Source organism: Protopterus annectens, chromosome 1.part0, assembly GCF_019279795.1.
Source record: "Protopterus annectens isolate FY-2018-M chromosome 1.part0, PAN1.0, whole genome shotgun sequence".
Classification (NCBI taxonomy): Eukaryota; Metazoa; Chordata; order Ceratodontiformes; family Protopteridae; genus Protopterus; species Protopterus annectens.
The window spans coordinates 1083288021-1083302991 of record NC_056725.1 but is presented as its reverse complement, the minus strand read 5'-3'; the positions used below and the strand labels follow the sequence as shown (position 1 = coordinate 1083302991).

The 14971-nt window shown below is 36.9% G+C and overlaps 1 protein-coding gene across 2 annotated transcripts in view; it reads left to right on the top strand.

The window, feature by feature from the left end:
* The window catches only part of GRIK2 (glutamate ionotropic receptor kainate type subunit 2), a 3358677-nt gene that overhangs the window by 3076421 nt on the left and 267285 nt on the right, over positions 1-14971 (top strand). For both annotated transcript variants that reach the window (XM_044064973.1, XM_044064981.1), the window contains exon 15: positions 13184-13409. In XM_044064973.1, the coding sequence (XP_043920908.1) occupies positions 13184-13409 (226 nt within the window). The remainder of the gene's footprint in view (positions 1-13183; positions 13410-14971) is intronic.

Genomic DNA, 14971 nt, shown 5'->3' with positions numbered 1-14971 from the left:
ACTCACACCATGTAGATGGATTTCTGATTTTGCAGTCCTCTCTTTAAGTGGGGTGGGAGTGCTGCTTTACTGAGTTTGTCCTCCTTTGGTTGAGATGCCTAATAATTATGAACCTGTTGCCTGTGTGACGGCAATTTCCTATTGCAATATCATCAGCTTACCAAATTATTTTTATTTTTTTTTAATATAACATGGACAGTTTATTTTTCAAGGGCAGCAGGCACTGAACTAGTACATGAAATGCTGAAATGCAAAGCCGTTTGCCAGCAGCAACCTCTTTGTTAGTTATAGATCTCTGGAATTATTCAGATGATTTTTACTTCTGCAGAGATTGTGCACATTGACTGATATTGGCAGATTGTAATGACAGATGCTTGAGTGGCCTTTTGATTTTATGGTAACTGGGAAGAAATATCCAATAATAGGACACTGGAATGGACTTGTGGAAGTGCTACTGGGGGGGGGGGCAGTGCTGTTTTGGAGGATGCTAGGGAGCCCTGATCCATTACCTGCCTAGGGCATCATTTCACCATGATCCATCTGTGTGAGGAGTGTGGTAGTTCCGTGTTACTTATGCAAGTTTGCTAATAGTTATGCCTGTAGTTATTGCTCTCTCTTTAGATTGTATTGTTTTTCTATTTTTTTAATGGGTCTGACAGTATAAGATCTTCAACGTGAGAATTTACTTACTCCATTTTTCAGAAAGATAATATAAGCTTGTAGTTCTGAGAGAACTATATTTTGTTAACAGTTATGTGCAAAGATTTCCACTGAAGACAACGCAGAATCAGTTTACTGAAAAATATGCCTGAACTTAACAACTTGGAAATCCTATACATTATATATAGCAGTATATAACATTTAAAATCTTAGTAGTGACTAAAGGTATGAACTTAATTTATATACCCATTTCTATGGCTGATGAACTACTTTAATTATATGTGATAAAGCTATGCTAAATTATTTCTGTGTATAATATTTTTCTCTTCAGCTTCCATTCAAAATGACAGTATTTTAAATCTGCAAAGGTTTTCATGAAAATGCACAGAACATTACTATAGTTTCTGTACTGAAAACATCCATTTTAATAACCTTTCTAACATATTGCCTATTAAACATTTCATAAAGTTAAGCTGTTTTTAGAATTTAATTAAAATACCAATGCAGTCTGTCATTACATTTCTTAGAACTTTTATGTAAGGTAGTAAGTTATTAATTACAGTCACCCAAGTATGTGTTAGTAACATCCTGTTGTTTAAAACAGCTGCTCTTACACCATATTCTGCTGTTTGCATCATAACTGTGTACCGCTGCACAAAAGAGACTTACATCCCTTTCAGTTGTTAGATTTTATGTCCGTTTCATAAAGTTCTCAGTTGACAGGAATGCTTTTCTTGCATCTCCATTCATTTGTACTTTTGAGCCATGAAAAGTAAGATTGTAAGAATGGAATACATGTGATGTCTTTATACAGAGATGTATATTTCTATTGATATGGATACTAAATACAACAGCATGCTTCTCTTTGTCCACAGTGAATTTGGAACAGCAATTTGTCTGCAGGTGAATTTCACTTCAGCCATATATCTACAACCAAATGTACCACAGGAAAATGTCTTACTGTCTAGGAGCTGTACCCAAATCTAGTCCATATGTGGCAACCATAGTCATCTGGAAAAATGAAAAACAATTACATCTTCACAGCAGTGTGTTTAAAAAAGTCCACAACATTTATTGTAATACTTCTATAACTATTATAAACAGACTTGGAGATATGGGCCATCCCTGTATTATTCTTCTTTCTACCATCATGTCTTTAGACACTTTTCCATTAGCTGGTAATCTCACCGTGAAAGAATAATACAGTGGCTTTATCCAAGTTCTAAATTTTGGATCCAACTCTATTTCCTCTAGCACCTTACATAGAAAAGTCAATTGCACTGACTCAAATCCTTTCCAATTGTTAAAGAATATTATCCCTGCCTTATCATATCCACTCTTTTTTTGAATGACTTATTATAAATTCCCACTTTCTTTTGCTGTTTGATCTTTTAAAACATTTCTTTGTCCCTTGTTTATTAAATTAGAAAAGGACTCCAAGTTATTTTGTGAATTTCAATGTTAATGTTTTTGCTTCTGCATTGCCTAGGGTAAAGGTTATGTTTCTTCCTAGATATGATGTAGTCTGATCCCCTTTGGGAATCAATAGTATCATTGCTGTAGTAAATGTTAGCGGTCATCCTTCCCGATTTCCTGCATTAAACACCTCCTTTATTCCCATCCCTACTTCTTCCTTCCAAGTTATGTAGAAGTCTCCGGAAAAGGCATCTTCCCTTGTGGCTTTCACCCTCCTCATTGTTTACCCCTCCCTCTTCACCTCCTTTAGTTGGGTGTCCCTTTTAAATGCAGTTTTGTGTTTTATCCAATAAAATCTGTACCACATACCCTCTGCTGATAAATCATTTTAAGTCCAAAGGTGAGTTCACAGAAAACATTTTGTACCTATGTGTACTGTGCTTCACTACTATAAAACAAAAATTTAGAATTATGGGTTAGTACAGCAAAAGGACACTTTTTTAGCAATTCAAAAAACCAACAAGTCGGCGAATAAGCAAGCCTCAAGCTATTAAATGGACTTTCTTCATCTGAATCTAAATTCACTCATGCAAACTCTTATTGCCTAATTATTCATTCTCTGCTCTTCTCTCTATTGTCATGTTCATCCACCCATCCATCGATCCAGCTACCTTCTATCCATTTTACAAAGGCCATGCCCTGGCAAAGGCCACAATATTAACAACCTGAGCAAGCTAAAGCAGATTTTACTTCCACTGGTAACATCTGTTGACTCATCCCATAGGACTGAATGCTTTCCCAGAAATGGTAAGAAATATGATCACTCCAACATGTCCTGGATGTGCACTGGGGTTTTATTTAAGTCTGCAATGCCTGGTTCACCTCCTGTAAAAGATGCCAGGGAGCAATATCACTAGAAACCAAATCATCTCAACTGACCTTTCTTTATCCTGCTATATTCCAGGATCCTACTCTAGTGCCAAATTTGTAATGTTGTCATGGAAAATGAGTTCACATTGTCAGTAAATGAACCCTTTTTACTACCATTTATCTCTGTGATGACATCATTTGGGTTATTACCTATGACTGATGAAGATAGGTGAGCAAGGGGACATAGACTAACCTATAACCTGAGAGACTGACTTAAGGCTCCACTCTGATTTCACTACCACCCCCTGGTTTAACATTATTGCTGCTGCTGTTCTCATCTACTCGTCAGTCTTCCAGTCACTTTTACGCCCAGCTGTTGATCAAACCCCCTAAATAATTCAACTTCTGCGTTTGAGGCAGCTGCTAAACTCTCACCGCAGAGAACAATCTACACTTTTTGCAATACAGCCAGGACATCTCTGCTGGAAACATTAACTTTTATCCCAGTTCTTTACATTCAGCAGTGAACTGTTACACTTCACATTAGAGAGCACACAGACTGGAGGCCATGGAGAGAATGTGATTTGCCATCAATAAATAAGATGCAGCCCTCACATCAATGGTATGACTACTGTCCAAACACTGACTGCATTTTCAAATCCTGACCTAAACCTAGATTGATCATATCTGATTTAATAACACAAATGCAGAAAGAATGAATAATTTAAATATAATAAATTAATATCATTCCATGGTGAAGTGGGCTGGACCCATTACTGTGGTTCACCTGATATAAGTTCGACTAGTGTCTCAGTCAATAGAGGAAATGAAAAGCAGAAGGAAGAGAGAAGGGATGCTTTCTTGCCAGCCCACCCACTTCAGGAGGGACAGAGGATATTGCTGCCTATGATCGGTGATGTATCTAGTGAAGTAGATCACTTTTAGCATCTTGGCATTGAAGCAGATGGATCTATGTGACATTACTTGCAGTAAGATGTGTATCATCAGCATGAGGCAATGTTACAACATGCCCATAGAATGCCGCACAGCAATGGTTAGTCCTCTCCACAAAGGAGGGGCCACAACTGACCCTGGTAACTATCGCCCCATAAGCCTGAGTAGCCTGGTCTGCAAGGCTATGGAGCGCATCTTCATGGAACTCATTAATAAAGACATTGGGAACCTCCAAATACTTGACCCGACCCAGTTCGACTTTGTTAAGGGCAGATCTTGCCTACTAAACCTGGTGACTTCTTCGAGACAGTCACCAAGGCCATAGACGAGGGAAAGGTGGTTCACACAGCCTACCTCGACCTCGCCAAGGCTTTTGACACCATTCCCCACTCGGGTATTACAGAAAAACTCACCAGCCTGAACATAAACCCCTACATCATGAGATGGGTTGCCAACTGGCTTACAGACAGAACTCACATGTTAAGAATAGCGGGCTGCAAGTCCAACTCTAAACCAGTCACAAGTGGTGTCCCACAAGGCTCGGTCCTGGGACCCCTACTGTTCGGCATATACTTCTCAGAAGTACAGGCAAACAAAGGAAAACTATGATTAACCAAGTTCACTGATGACTGCAAACTGGGAGCCATAATTGACTCTCCGGCTGACATGGACATCCTCCAAAAGGGCCTTACTGAGATGGACACCTGGTGTCAAAGTCATGACCTTAAGCTAAATGCCAAAAAATGCATAGTCATCCCATTTGGGAAAAACAAAACACCCATGAATTACCACATAGGTGGTAGCCCCCTTAATACAGAAGAGGTAATAAGAGATCTGGGAACCCAGGTAGATAGTAATCTCTCCTTTGACAATCATATTGCCAAAGTAGTTAGGAAATCCTTCTATGTGCCCCATCTAATTACTAAAGGGTTCACATCTAGAAATAAAGAGGTTATAGCACCCCTCAACTCGTCACTCATTAGACCCATCATAGACTACAATGCCCCATTTGGGATGTACCTCACAAGAGGAAAGACCACAAAAGTACCAGACCAGGAGGATTACTGGTCTCAAACATATGTCCTATGCAGCCCGACTGAAAAAACTCCGGCTGTACTCAGTGGCATATTGCTTTCTCAGAAGTGATCTCTGCCTGACTTACAAAGCCATGTCCAACTCGGAATTGATGGACATGCTCCACCTAAAGAAATCCAAGTCACTGTGAGCCACATGATCTAGTCAGCTAAACATTGCCACAACAATAAATAGAACATGCTGGAGGGATAGATTCCTGTTACTATGACTCCCCATGCTTTGGAACAACATTCCAAATTACATCAGGCAGAGCCCCTCACTAACACTCTTCAAGAGAAACCTTGATGAGTGGATGGGTAACAAAAAATACACCCCCCTGGGATCACTTCATTGGCTCTGCTTGACAGAGGAGCAGTTAATTAATCAATGGGGCAGTGAAAGCTGACACACTCTGGCTAGGCTTATAAATGCCCTTGGGCAGATAGCTTAGTACCTACCTATGAACCTATTTCTGCAAAGTTAGAGAATACAAAATAGTCATTTAGTATGCATGACAGCATGCACGACAGGGTTCACTAATCCACTATGCCCCACCGTCCTTAATTTCATACCAATGTTGTGGGCCCCTGTATAGGATGATAGCCCCAGGGATATTTATGCAAAATAAGCTACAGGAACAGTCCTAGAGAAAAGGTAAGGATCAGCTAAATGGCAAGCAAAGGGGGAAGAATTGTAAATGAATGTCATGCATCAGTGGTCCATGCTCCTATACTTTTTGTAAGATGGCCCACAACACTTTCTAAGATATGTGGTCAGAAATCTTCAACAGGTCCATGAAATACATATAGACATACTGCAAACTTCTGCAACTTATGCATTATCTTTGCAAGGACAAAGGATAAATCTATGTTCTTTGGCAAGAATGGAATTTGCTTTGAGCATTCTGAATCCCATAAATGGCTATCAGATGAAGTCTCTTTTCCATCACTCTAAAATATACTTTCCTTGAAATGCTGAGGAGGGTGATATCTCACTAACTGGAATACAATGTACTGAACTCCAGTTAAGAATTGGTACTACCATCACAGTTTGCCAATCCAGATGGACTGCTCCTGTATTTCAAAAAAATATTGAAAAAGGGGCATTTACGAGGATTGTCCAAGTGGTAAAACAGACTAAAAGATTGACCAGTAGATGAGTGCCATCTCAATTGATGCAGTGACCTAATCTGCAGAAATGGACCAAGGCCCACCCGTTGCTTCTGCCAATGCATACTGAAATTAGGGCATTTCAACTAGGGTTAGGAATTCCTCAGATGGTTTCTGCTGCCTCTGGCCCATGACCCCAGTTAAGACTAGCATTTCTCATTTCCTGTTGGTAACAAGCTGGACAGTTCCCTGACTATCACCCCCAGTCATTAGAAACTTTGTAAAAATGTTGTATGCTGCAGCAGTTGCCTTTCATTTCTATAGATAATACTGGTCACAACCACAGTTCCACTTGTCATTACTGTATAGAAGTGATCTTTCTTTAGGTTCATGGCTTCCCTCACCACAGTTATCCATAAGTCTATAATAGTAGTTTTTACATGACTTATATACAACCTTTTACACAGAGCTCTTTGCCACTGTATCAGCCACTGAGGTCATAGCCAAGGTGTATTCAAATAACATGCCCTTGATCTCGACAGGAATATGGATGCAACTTTTACAAAGGTGAAAGTCCAACTTATTTTGTAAGACGTTGGGAAGTGGTTGTTGCCAGGATGGGCTCACTAAAGCTTGTTTTCTACTTTGGTCTGTCCATCTACTACCCAGAGGTTTGATTGATGATCTGTGGAAGCCAAGAGCCTTTTTTGACATGAGTTTGTGAAGAAATTAGACACTGTCATCTGTGCTAGCATGTCTGGTTGATGTTTTTGCACATAGTTTTAGATTAACCTGTGTATTCTATGCCAGCATGACCAGCTATGATGTTGTAAATAAGTTCTTACATGTTAATGTTTATAATCTGTTTGTAGAGAATGTTTTAAAGACTTGGACAGTGTTCCTTTACATTTCTAGATGAACCTATTTATGAAGAAGATTCAAACTACAAACTGTCTTAGAATCAGCTGATCAGCAGATGATGTCATCGGAATGTTGACAGTTGCTATGTGTTACTGTCAGATGCTGAAAGACAGGAAGGAACTTTAGTAAACAGCTGTTGGTTGATTTTCAAAATATGAAATAAAAATTAGAGCTGGAACAGTTGTGACAGTTAAGTTAGTCTATAAAAGATCCTGCTGAGGACAGTTGAAGTCAGTTATCATTGTTGTCAGTTAGCAGTAAGTTACAGTTGTCAGTTGTCACTTGCAGCTGTTCACAGTTGGACTGTGCAGAGGATACCCAAAAGGACTGACCAAGAACTCTAAGCCTGTCTTTCCTCTATTGTAATAATTTAGTTTAGATCAGGGACAGTGTTATTTAGTCCAATAGGAAACTTATAGCTAATCAGTTAGTGTTTTTCTAAATGTCAGATTTCTATCCTACAGTATTGAGTTAATTTTCAGTTGATTGAGTTCTGTTTGGTTAGTGGAAATCACTGTTTTATATTCTTAATATTTTTACTCATTATTAAATATTTTTAGTAATTTGCATTGTGGCTAGTCAATCAATGTTTTCTTTAGTGATTTGAGAGTGATTATACCTGCTTTGATAATTCCTGGTCCAGTCCGAAAGCCTAGCTGCTACTATTTGTTTTAACATTTAGTTTCATAACTGGACACCCCTTTAAAAGGGCATAGAGACTCTCTGATTGTTGGCAGCATGCTACCATATTCTTGGGAAGGGACACAGCTGGAAATATCTGCCAGGCTTTCCCATAAGTGTTTGGATGTGTGAGATTTAATTTATTTAACTGTGAGTGTATCAGAGGCCTTAAACTGGGAGAAATTTCTCTGAAATTTGTAATTAGGAGCTACATTAAGGGTGGACAGAAGTATAGAGTCCAGTCCCAGGTTATAGAGCGTGTTCCTGTTGTGCTTTTATGGTAAATTGTGAAGTATTACTCTGTTCTAGTGACAGTCTCACATTGTAGTCAGTCATGAGGATTGAAACTCCTTAGCTACTGACTCAGGATAGTAAGGGACATCACGCATTATTGTTGGCAGTCCAGTGGGATCTTGTCCAGACATCACAGATGTTCTGAACATATGGCCTGTGGTTTGATAATATGACTACAGAATCATTCATCAAGCAAGTACATCTATGGACAATCTTGCATTTATACATGATGTTTATTATGAACAACTTACAACTAGCACACAGCTAAAGTAACACTCCACCATTTTATTTCAGATCAGGCAAGTTATTACTCTCAGTCATACCTTTCAAGATGTTTTCAGCATGATTGTTGAAGTGCCCAGCTCCTGATGCTACTCCAGAGTCTTTGGGTGATGCCCTGTCAAGCACTACTTCCAGTTTCCAAAAAAGTCTAACACTCCAGCTGCACAATATCTAACCATGGACAAAACCATTAAGGGTCTTTTCTTACCAACAAGTTCAGAGCCAGAGCCCACCTTGACTGAAAAGTCTGGTTCCATAATGAATGCTGTGTGTGTGGAGATAAGACCATTTATATCAAGCCTGTAATTTTAAATCTCTCACACTTGGTATGGCTCATTTCTCAACAGTATGGTAACATTTACTGCTCCAAGAACTAGTTTCCAATGTCACAGTCTACTCTGTACTAAGATGTTCCACTCCAAATGTCACTTGACATGACATGCAGATAATCATCTCATATCACTCTTGCAGGTGTACACTCACATACCCCTTCCATGCAGCTGGTTTTGGACCGAGTCTGACAACTTGGCCACCAGCGACTAGGAACTTTTCAATTTTTCAGTTCTTTAATTGAGCAATAAAGGGGTTTATTTTTTGAACCATTCTTTGACTGGCCCTTCCACTTAAATTGGTCTCTTAATAATGAGAATAACAGGAGAACAAACCTCAAGGCAGCAGAGCTGTAATGATCAAAGACACAAGTGAGGCCCTCAACAATGATAATGTAACAAAGCAAAGAAGGGTTTAAAGTGTTGAGTGACATTCATAGATACTATGATATAATTATCAGTACTACTTTGCATTTCATGAACATTTGGAAAAATCAAAGCAAAGTGTTCATCTTTGTTCTTTTGGCTGAATTTAAAACTTGTGAAGTGGGTAATTAAGACAAGATGTCTTAAATCCCTTTATAGTAGAAGCAAATGTGTCTGCATTTTTTTAAAACTACATTAAGTCTGATGTAGTAAAAGTTTATATATTAGGGCTTAAATGAACACATATTCCAAGACAAAGTTTTAATGCTAGGGTAAGATGATATGATAACTTTTGACATATACATTTTGTTTCTTTATTAAATGTCTCATGCTACTTTTCCAGAATTGCAGAAATATATTGACATAGTTTTGCTTTGTTGTTAAGAAATTATTCCAGGGTGATTTTTTTAAAATTTAATTGAGACAATTTTACAGGGCCGCATTATGCACTGATATAGCACTAATAAAATGCTGATTTTGAGCAGTTCTAATGTAATACTAGAGTCTATGTTAAAAGAACAAATGATCATAATGTTGAGTACAACATATTCGACACACAAGGATCGAAAGTTCAAAACCTCAAAATCTTAAAACCCCGAAATAAACAAAATCAAATGATTTTGTTTGTCCCACACCTTCCCTACACTAACATACAAAACACACACATACAACCAATGCATACAAACCCGTACACACTTACATCATTCAAACACATACACACCTACACAAACACACCTTGTTTTAAAACAAAGTGGGGGGCTTCACACCCCACACCCCCAATGTGGGGGGTGTGCTCCCCACACCCCCCTTACTAAATATACCAACTCCCAGATTGCTGTACATTGGGGAAAGGGTAATTTCCCAGTAATCACAACAAGCAATTACCGGGAAATTGTCCTTTCCCCAATGTACAGTGATCTCGGAGTTGGTATATTGAACAAAGCAGCCTCTTACCTAGCCATTCTGAACAGTGTAGCATGTCTACGTCAAACACTACACTGACGAGAATGGCTGACCAAAACATTTCAGAACTCCAAATTTCGACATTTTGAGTCTCCGATTACATGAATGTTCGATCAAAGGTTGTCGAGTATGTAGCACTCGACATTTTGATCGTTCATGTAACATAGACCCTAATGGTATATGTATATGTTAATAAAACAGTTATTTATGTGTTATGCTGTTACTATCTTATTTCCATTTTGCTTCATAAATAAATACATTTTGCAGTCCCATTACATTGCTAGGCTGCGTTAGCACTGTCATCCATTTTTGAATCACAGCCATTAAATTATCAGGCAGTGATGCTAGAATGACAAAATGCTTTTGATTCTATCCACATACCAATCACTTAAATTAATACTTTAATAATGACAGAACAGTACTGCAGGGGTTGAGAGTGGAGGACTGGATGTGCTATACCTGGTATCCCTCAACATGGCTGAGATGGCAAGCTGAGGCTCTATTTTCTTAAGTGGCTACTTGATAAAATGGATGGTAAAAATCCTATGAAACCTTACCTGATGATGAGTAGCAAAGCTCCCAGATGTACACCTCTGTTTCTCTGGGCCAGGACTTGAATGGACCTGGAGTGGATCGGAGTATACAGCCGAGCTGGTAGTGAATAAAAACAAGTACATGTGCTGTAGATATAGGTATAGATATAGATAGATATATAAGCAGATAGGATGATAGATAGACAAATAGAAAGAAAGATAAAAACATAGATAGATAAACAGTAGATAGATACATAAGTAGATAATTGATAAACAAATAGATAAAGAGATAGATAAATAGACATCTGACTATCTATCTAGAGTCTCTACAGGTGCTCACATGCTAGTAGCTCATGACAGACCTACATGTTGCCACTTGTTCGAAAAAGCAAGTGGTTGGAAATTCCACTAGCGCAATCTCCCACTTTTCAAAGAGTTTTTCCCATATCCAACCTTATAAAAGTGTACAGCCTTACCTTAACCAAAGTTATAACCTTAAACTCCCTCCTAGTTCCCAAACCAAGTCCTTGATCCCTTAGAATAAATCTCTACTCCCACTCCCTAAATGCAAATGTCTTGATCACGCCTTAGCCTAAAAATCCCTCCTATACCGTAAACTTAAAACTCCCATCCCATTTCCTAAGCTGACAGCAACCTATGTAAGCTACAAGGCAGTCAAGAGTCTGGCTTCAAAACAGTGCTTTTCAAACACTTGGGACTGGAGAGCCTGTAGTGCTTTCTATATGTACTTGTGTATCTATATGTATATTTAGTTTTATATATATATATATTATCTTCTCATTTGCTCTCTCTCTCTCTACACACACACACACACACACACACACACACATATATATATATATGTATAGAGAGAGAGAGAGAGAAAGAGATACATACACGCACACACACACACACATATATATCTATATCTATAGCTACACACACACACACACACACACACACACACACATATATATATATATATATATATATATATATATATAGATACATGCAAAAGGACACAAACACACACAGAGATAAACTCACACATACACTTCATATATTGAATTTACTGTTAGTTTTTCAGGGTTTTTTGTATGTACTGAATTACATAATGTTCCATTTTTCATTAAAGATTTGGAAGCTGTGAAACATAAACCGAGATCCTAAGATGATACTCTCTATAAGTGCAGTACAGTATATAAAATAAGAGTATAAGAAACCAATGTTTTTATTTCTAATATTTATGTTATCCCACACTATATACACACTATCATACTAACTACCTTTCAATATAGCTAGCAGTATCAAAGTGAAATGTGAAATATGAAGTTAACACACATATAAAAAAGTGCATTGTAAATCATAAGAGAAAGCAAAAGTTTACCTAATATGTAGTAAATGTCAAATCATTGGCTGTGATGTACAAGAAAATATAATGAGTGCTACTGCATGTTATGGAATATAAATTTGTTCACTATAGAGCTTAGGAGTGGATTAAATATTCATGTTGGGAACATAGACATAGAAGGGCTATTATTTCCATATAAATATATATTCCATTTGACACCACATCTGGAAGGTGTTATCGTGCTTATAAAATGGGCCATTGAATCTTGCTGCATTTGTTTTATTTACTTTTATAATTTTGATGTAAAAATAGTTCCTGTTGCTAGTTTTTCAAAGCTAGTTTAAGATAAGTAATTATTTGAAGAATAATTATTGTTCATTAAAATATAAGTTATATAAGTGTTTAATAATATACACACAAACACGTATGCATGGATACACACATATACACATTCACATACACACTCCCATATACATGCACACATGCTGCATGTATAAATTAGGTTTTAAAAACATTGTATTAATTTAGTATTTCTTTATGTAAGCAACATGCTGAAAAATCACTGTAATTACATAATAAAAAGTTTTGGAGGAACACAAACTCAGATTTAGATAAGAATATACTATTGTGCTTATTGGAGAAATGAGCACTCAGCCATTAATGACACAGATAAACTGCTAGACAAGGTGATAAGCTTAAGGCGCAAGTGCTGAAAACTTTTAAGTGTAAATACATTGACTGCAGGAATTTTGTCTCTTGAAAAAGAAATGGTGGTGGTGGGGATTTTAATGAATGATGCAGTACTATAGTGGCTTTCATCCTCTTTTTATCTTATTTTAAACAAAACATTTTCTAGCTGTTTCTCAGAACAGAGTAAGCATCTCACTATTTTAATGATTTAAATGGTAGCTGTAATTAAACATATGCCCCTTTCTTATAATGGTAGAACATGGAAGTTGGTGCACAACTTTCAGATGATTTTCTTGCAGGAAAAAGCTGTAAAAATGTAATTAATAAAGAAGCTGGAAGCACATTTTAAATTTAACACTGTAGTATGAGGATAAAGTTGTAAATATGTTTTTCAATTATCACTAAACTCATTTTATAAATGAAGCCTCATTAATATTTTCTAGAAAGTAATGGAGAAAAACTATTGTTTCGTCTTCTGATGTGCAGTACTTTCTGTCTAATGCAATCAGATCCATAATATGGCAATGACCACCAAATGATACACTGCAGAGTTTAAAAAAATGTAATTTTATTACTTACGGTTAGATATAGCTGAACATTAAATTAAATGTTTTTTCCTGTTTTTATTAGAAATCCAAAATATCAACATACGACAAGATGTGGGCCTTCATGAGCAGCAGAAGCCAATCAGTGCTTGTCAAGAATAACGAAGAAGGTATCCAGCGTGTCCTCACCTCTGATTACGCCTTTCTAATGGAGTCAACAACTATTGAATTTGTCACACAGCGCAACTGTAACCTGACACAGGTCGGAGGCCTCATAGATTCCAAAGGTTATGGAGTTGGAACTCCTATGGGTATGTTCTATGTTTGTGAAGTGCTCTTATACATTAATCTTGGATGTGCTTAAGAAAGCTAAAGCACAACAGCCTCAGAATTCCATTAGGAATTTTTACTTTGTTTTGTTTCATATTGATTAATTGAATGAGCTGATTTGAAATGACAGTGCATTTTGCATTATTCTTCTTTACATTATCTGTGCTACCATTTATTACTCTGAGCGCAAAAATGCATCTTCTCTTTTTTTTTTTCAAATATGGCATATGAGTTGTGCTTTTGAAAGTTTTTTTTCAAGTCTAACGACAAACCAGTGATTTAGCAAATATTTCAGACTCTGAAATACACAACATTTTCTGGGAGCTAGTTATCAGTAACTACTTTTAATGCATAAAGTTTAGCACTTAATATTGGATCATTTCTGATGCATATCTCAATTATGTTGAATTGTGTGTGTTGTTGTGTATCATCTACTATAAATAACATGAAATGCTTGATATTAATGAATTATATGGCTGGATTGTCAGATCTCCATATCTATACCAGTTAGTCCTCGCAAATGCCATAATCATGCAAAAAAGCTAACTTGAACATACAAGAATCCATCACTTAAGATTTAAAATCTTTGAGCAATTTGAAACAAGTCATGTAATAAAGTAAGAAAGCTACACCTTATGGCTTTGAAAATGCTTTTCTTTATGTTATATATTTGCCATGTCCTCTTACCTTCTTGACAGGTATCTGTATCATTTTATGATAAATTAGTTTTTGTGGATATCTATCTGTAAAGTAACTATAAATTAACTATAAATCTATTAGGTAATTAAAGGTGTTTACTCACACAATGGTTTACTATCAGATGTTTGACACTGTTTCAACAGAATCAGGAAGTGCTGACTACACGATACTGAAGCCTAAAATGTCAAACACCAATATAACGAACTCTCGGACCTTTCCCCTCCAGGATCCATGTTAGCACTTATTCTTAGGTATGGAGTGGTAGGAGCTTTTGGGATTCGGTATTTTACTTTATTTTGGGTATTCAACATTATAGGCTTTGGTACAGTGTAGTTGACATTGCCCGATTCAGTATAGGAATTGTTGAACATGGGATAGTAAACCTAACATAACAATACGTAGTGGTTATGGGAGCATATGGAATGCATAATTTTTAAAAAAGGTGAAATGATTCAGTCCTTGATAGAACAAAGCTGATTCTAACATAATTTATGATACTGATTATTAATTTGTAAAAGGAAAATGATTTAATATACCAAGAAGTCCTAGTCTATCTCTGTATTTTTTGAAGTAGTGAGTTAGTAACTACATGCAGTAATACAGTCCATCATTTTGTGACAACAGTAGGAGAAACATGGGCATCTAGTCTGAATCCCAGTGTGTTAAGTCTGTCCATATCCAAGACTGAATACAACACTTGTCACATCAGAGAAAAGATTATAAAAATATTACTCAATTTCAACATATAAAATGAAATTACAAAACTGATAGTGTTAAGGATTGAAATAGTGTAGGAAAGCTGAGTCTTGGAACAACTTATACGGCAATATACTTTGTGAAAGAA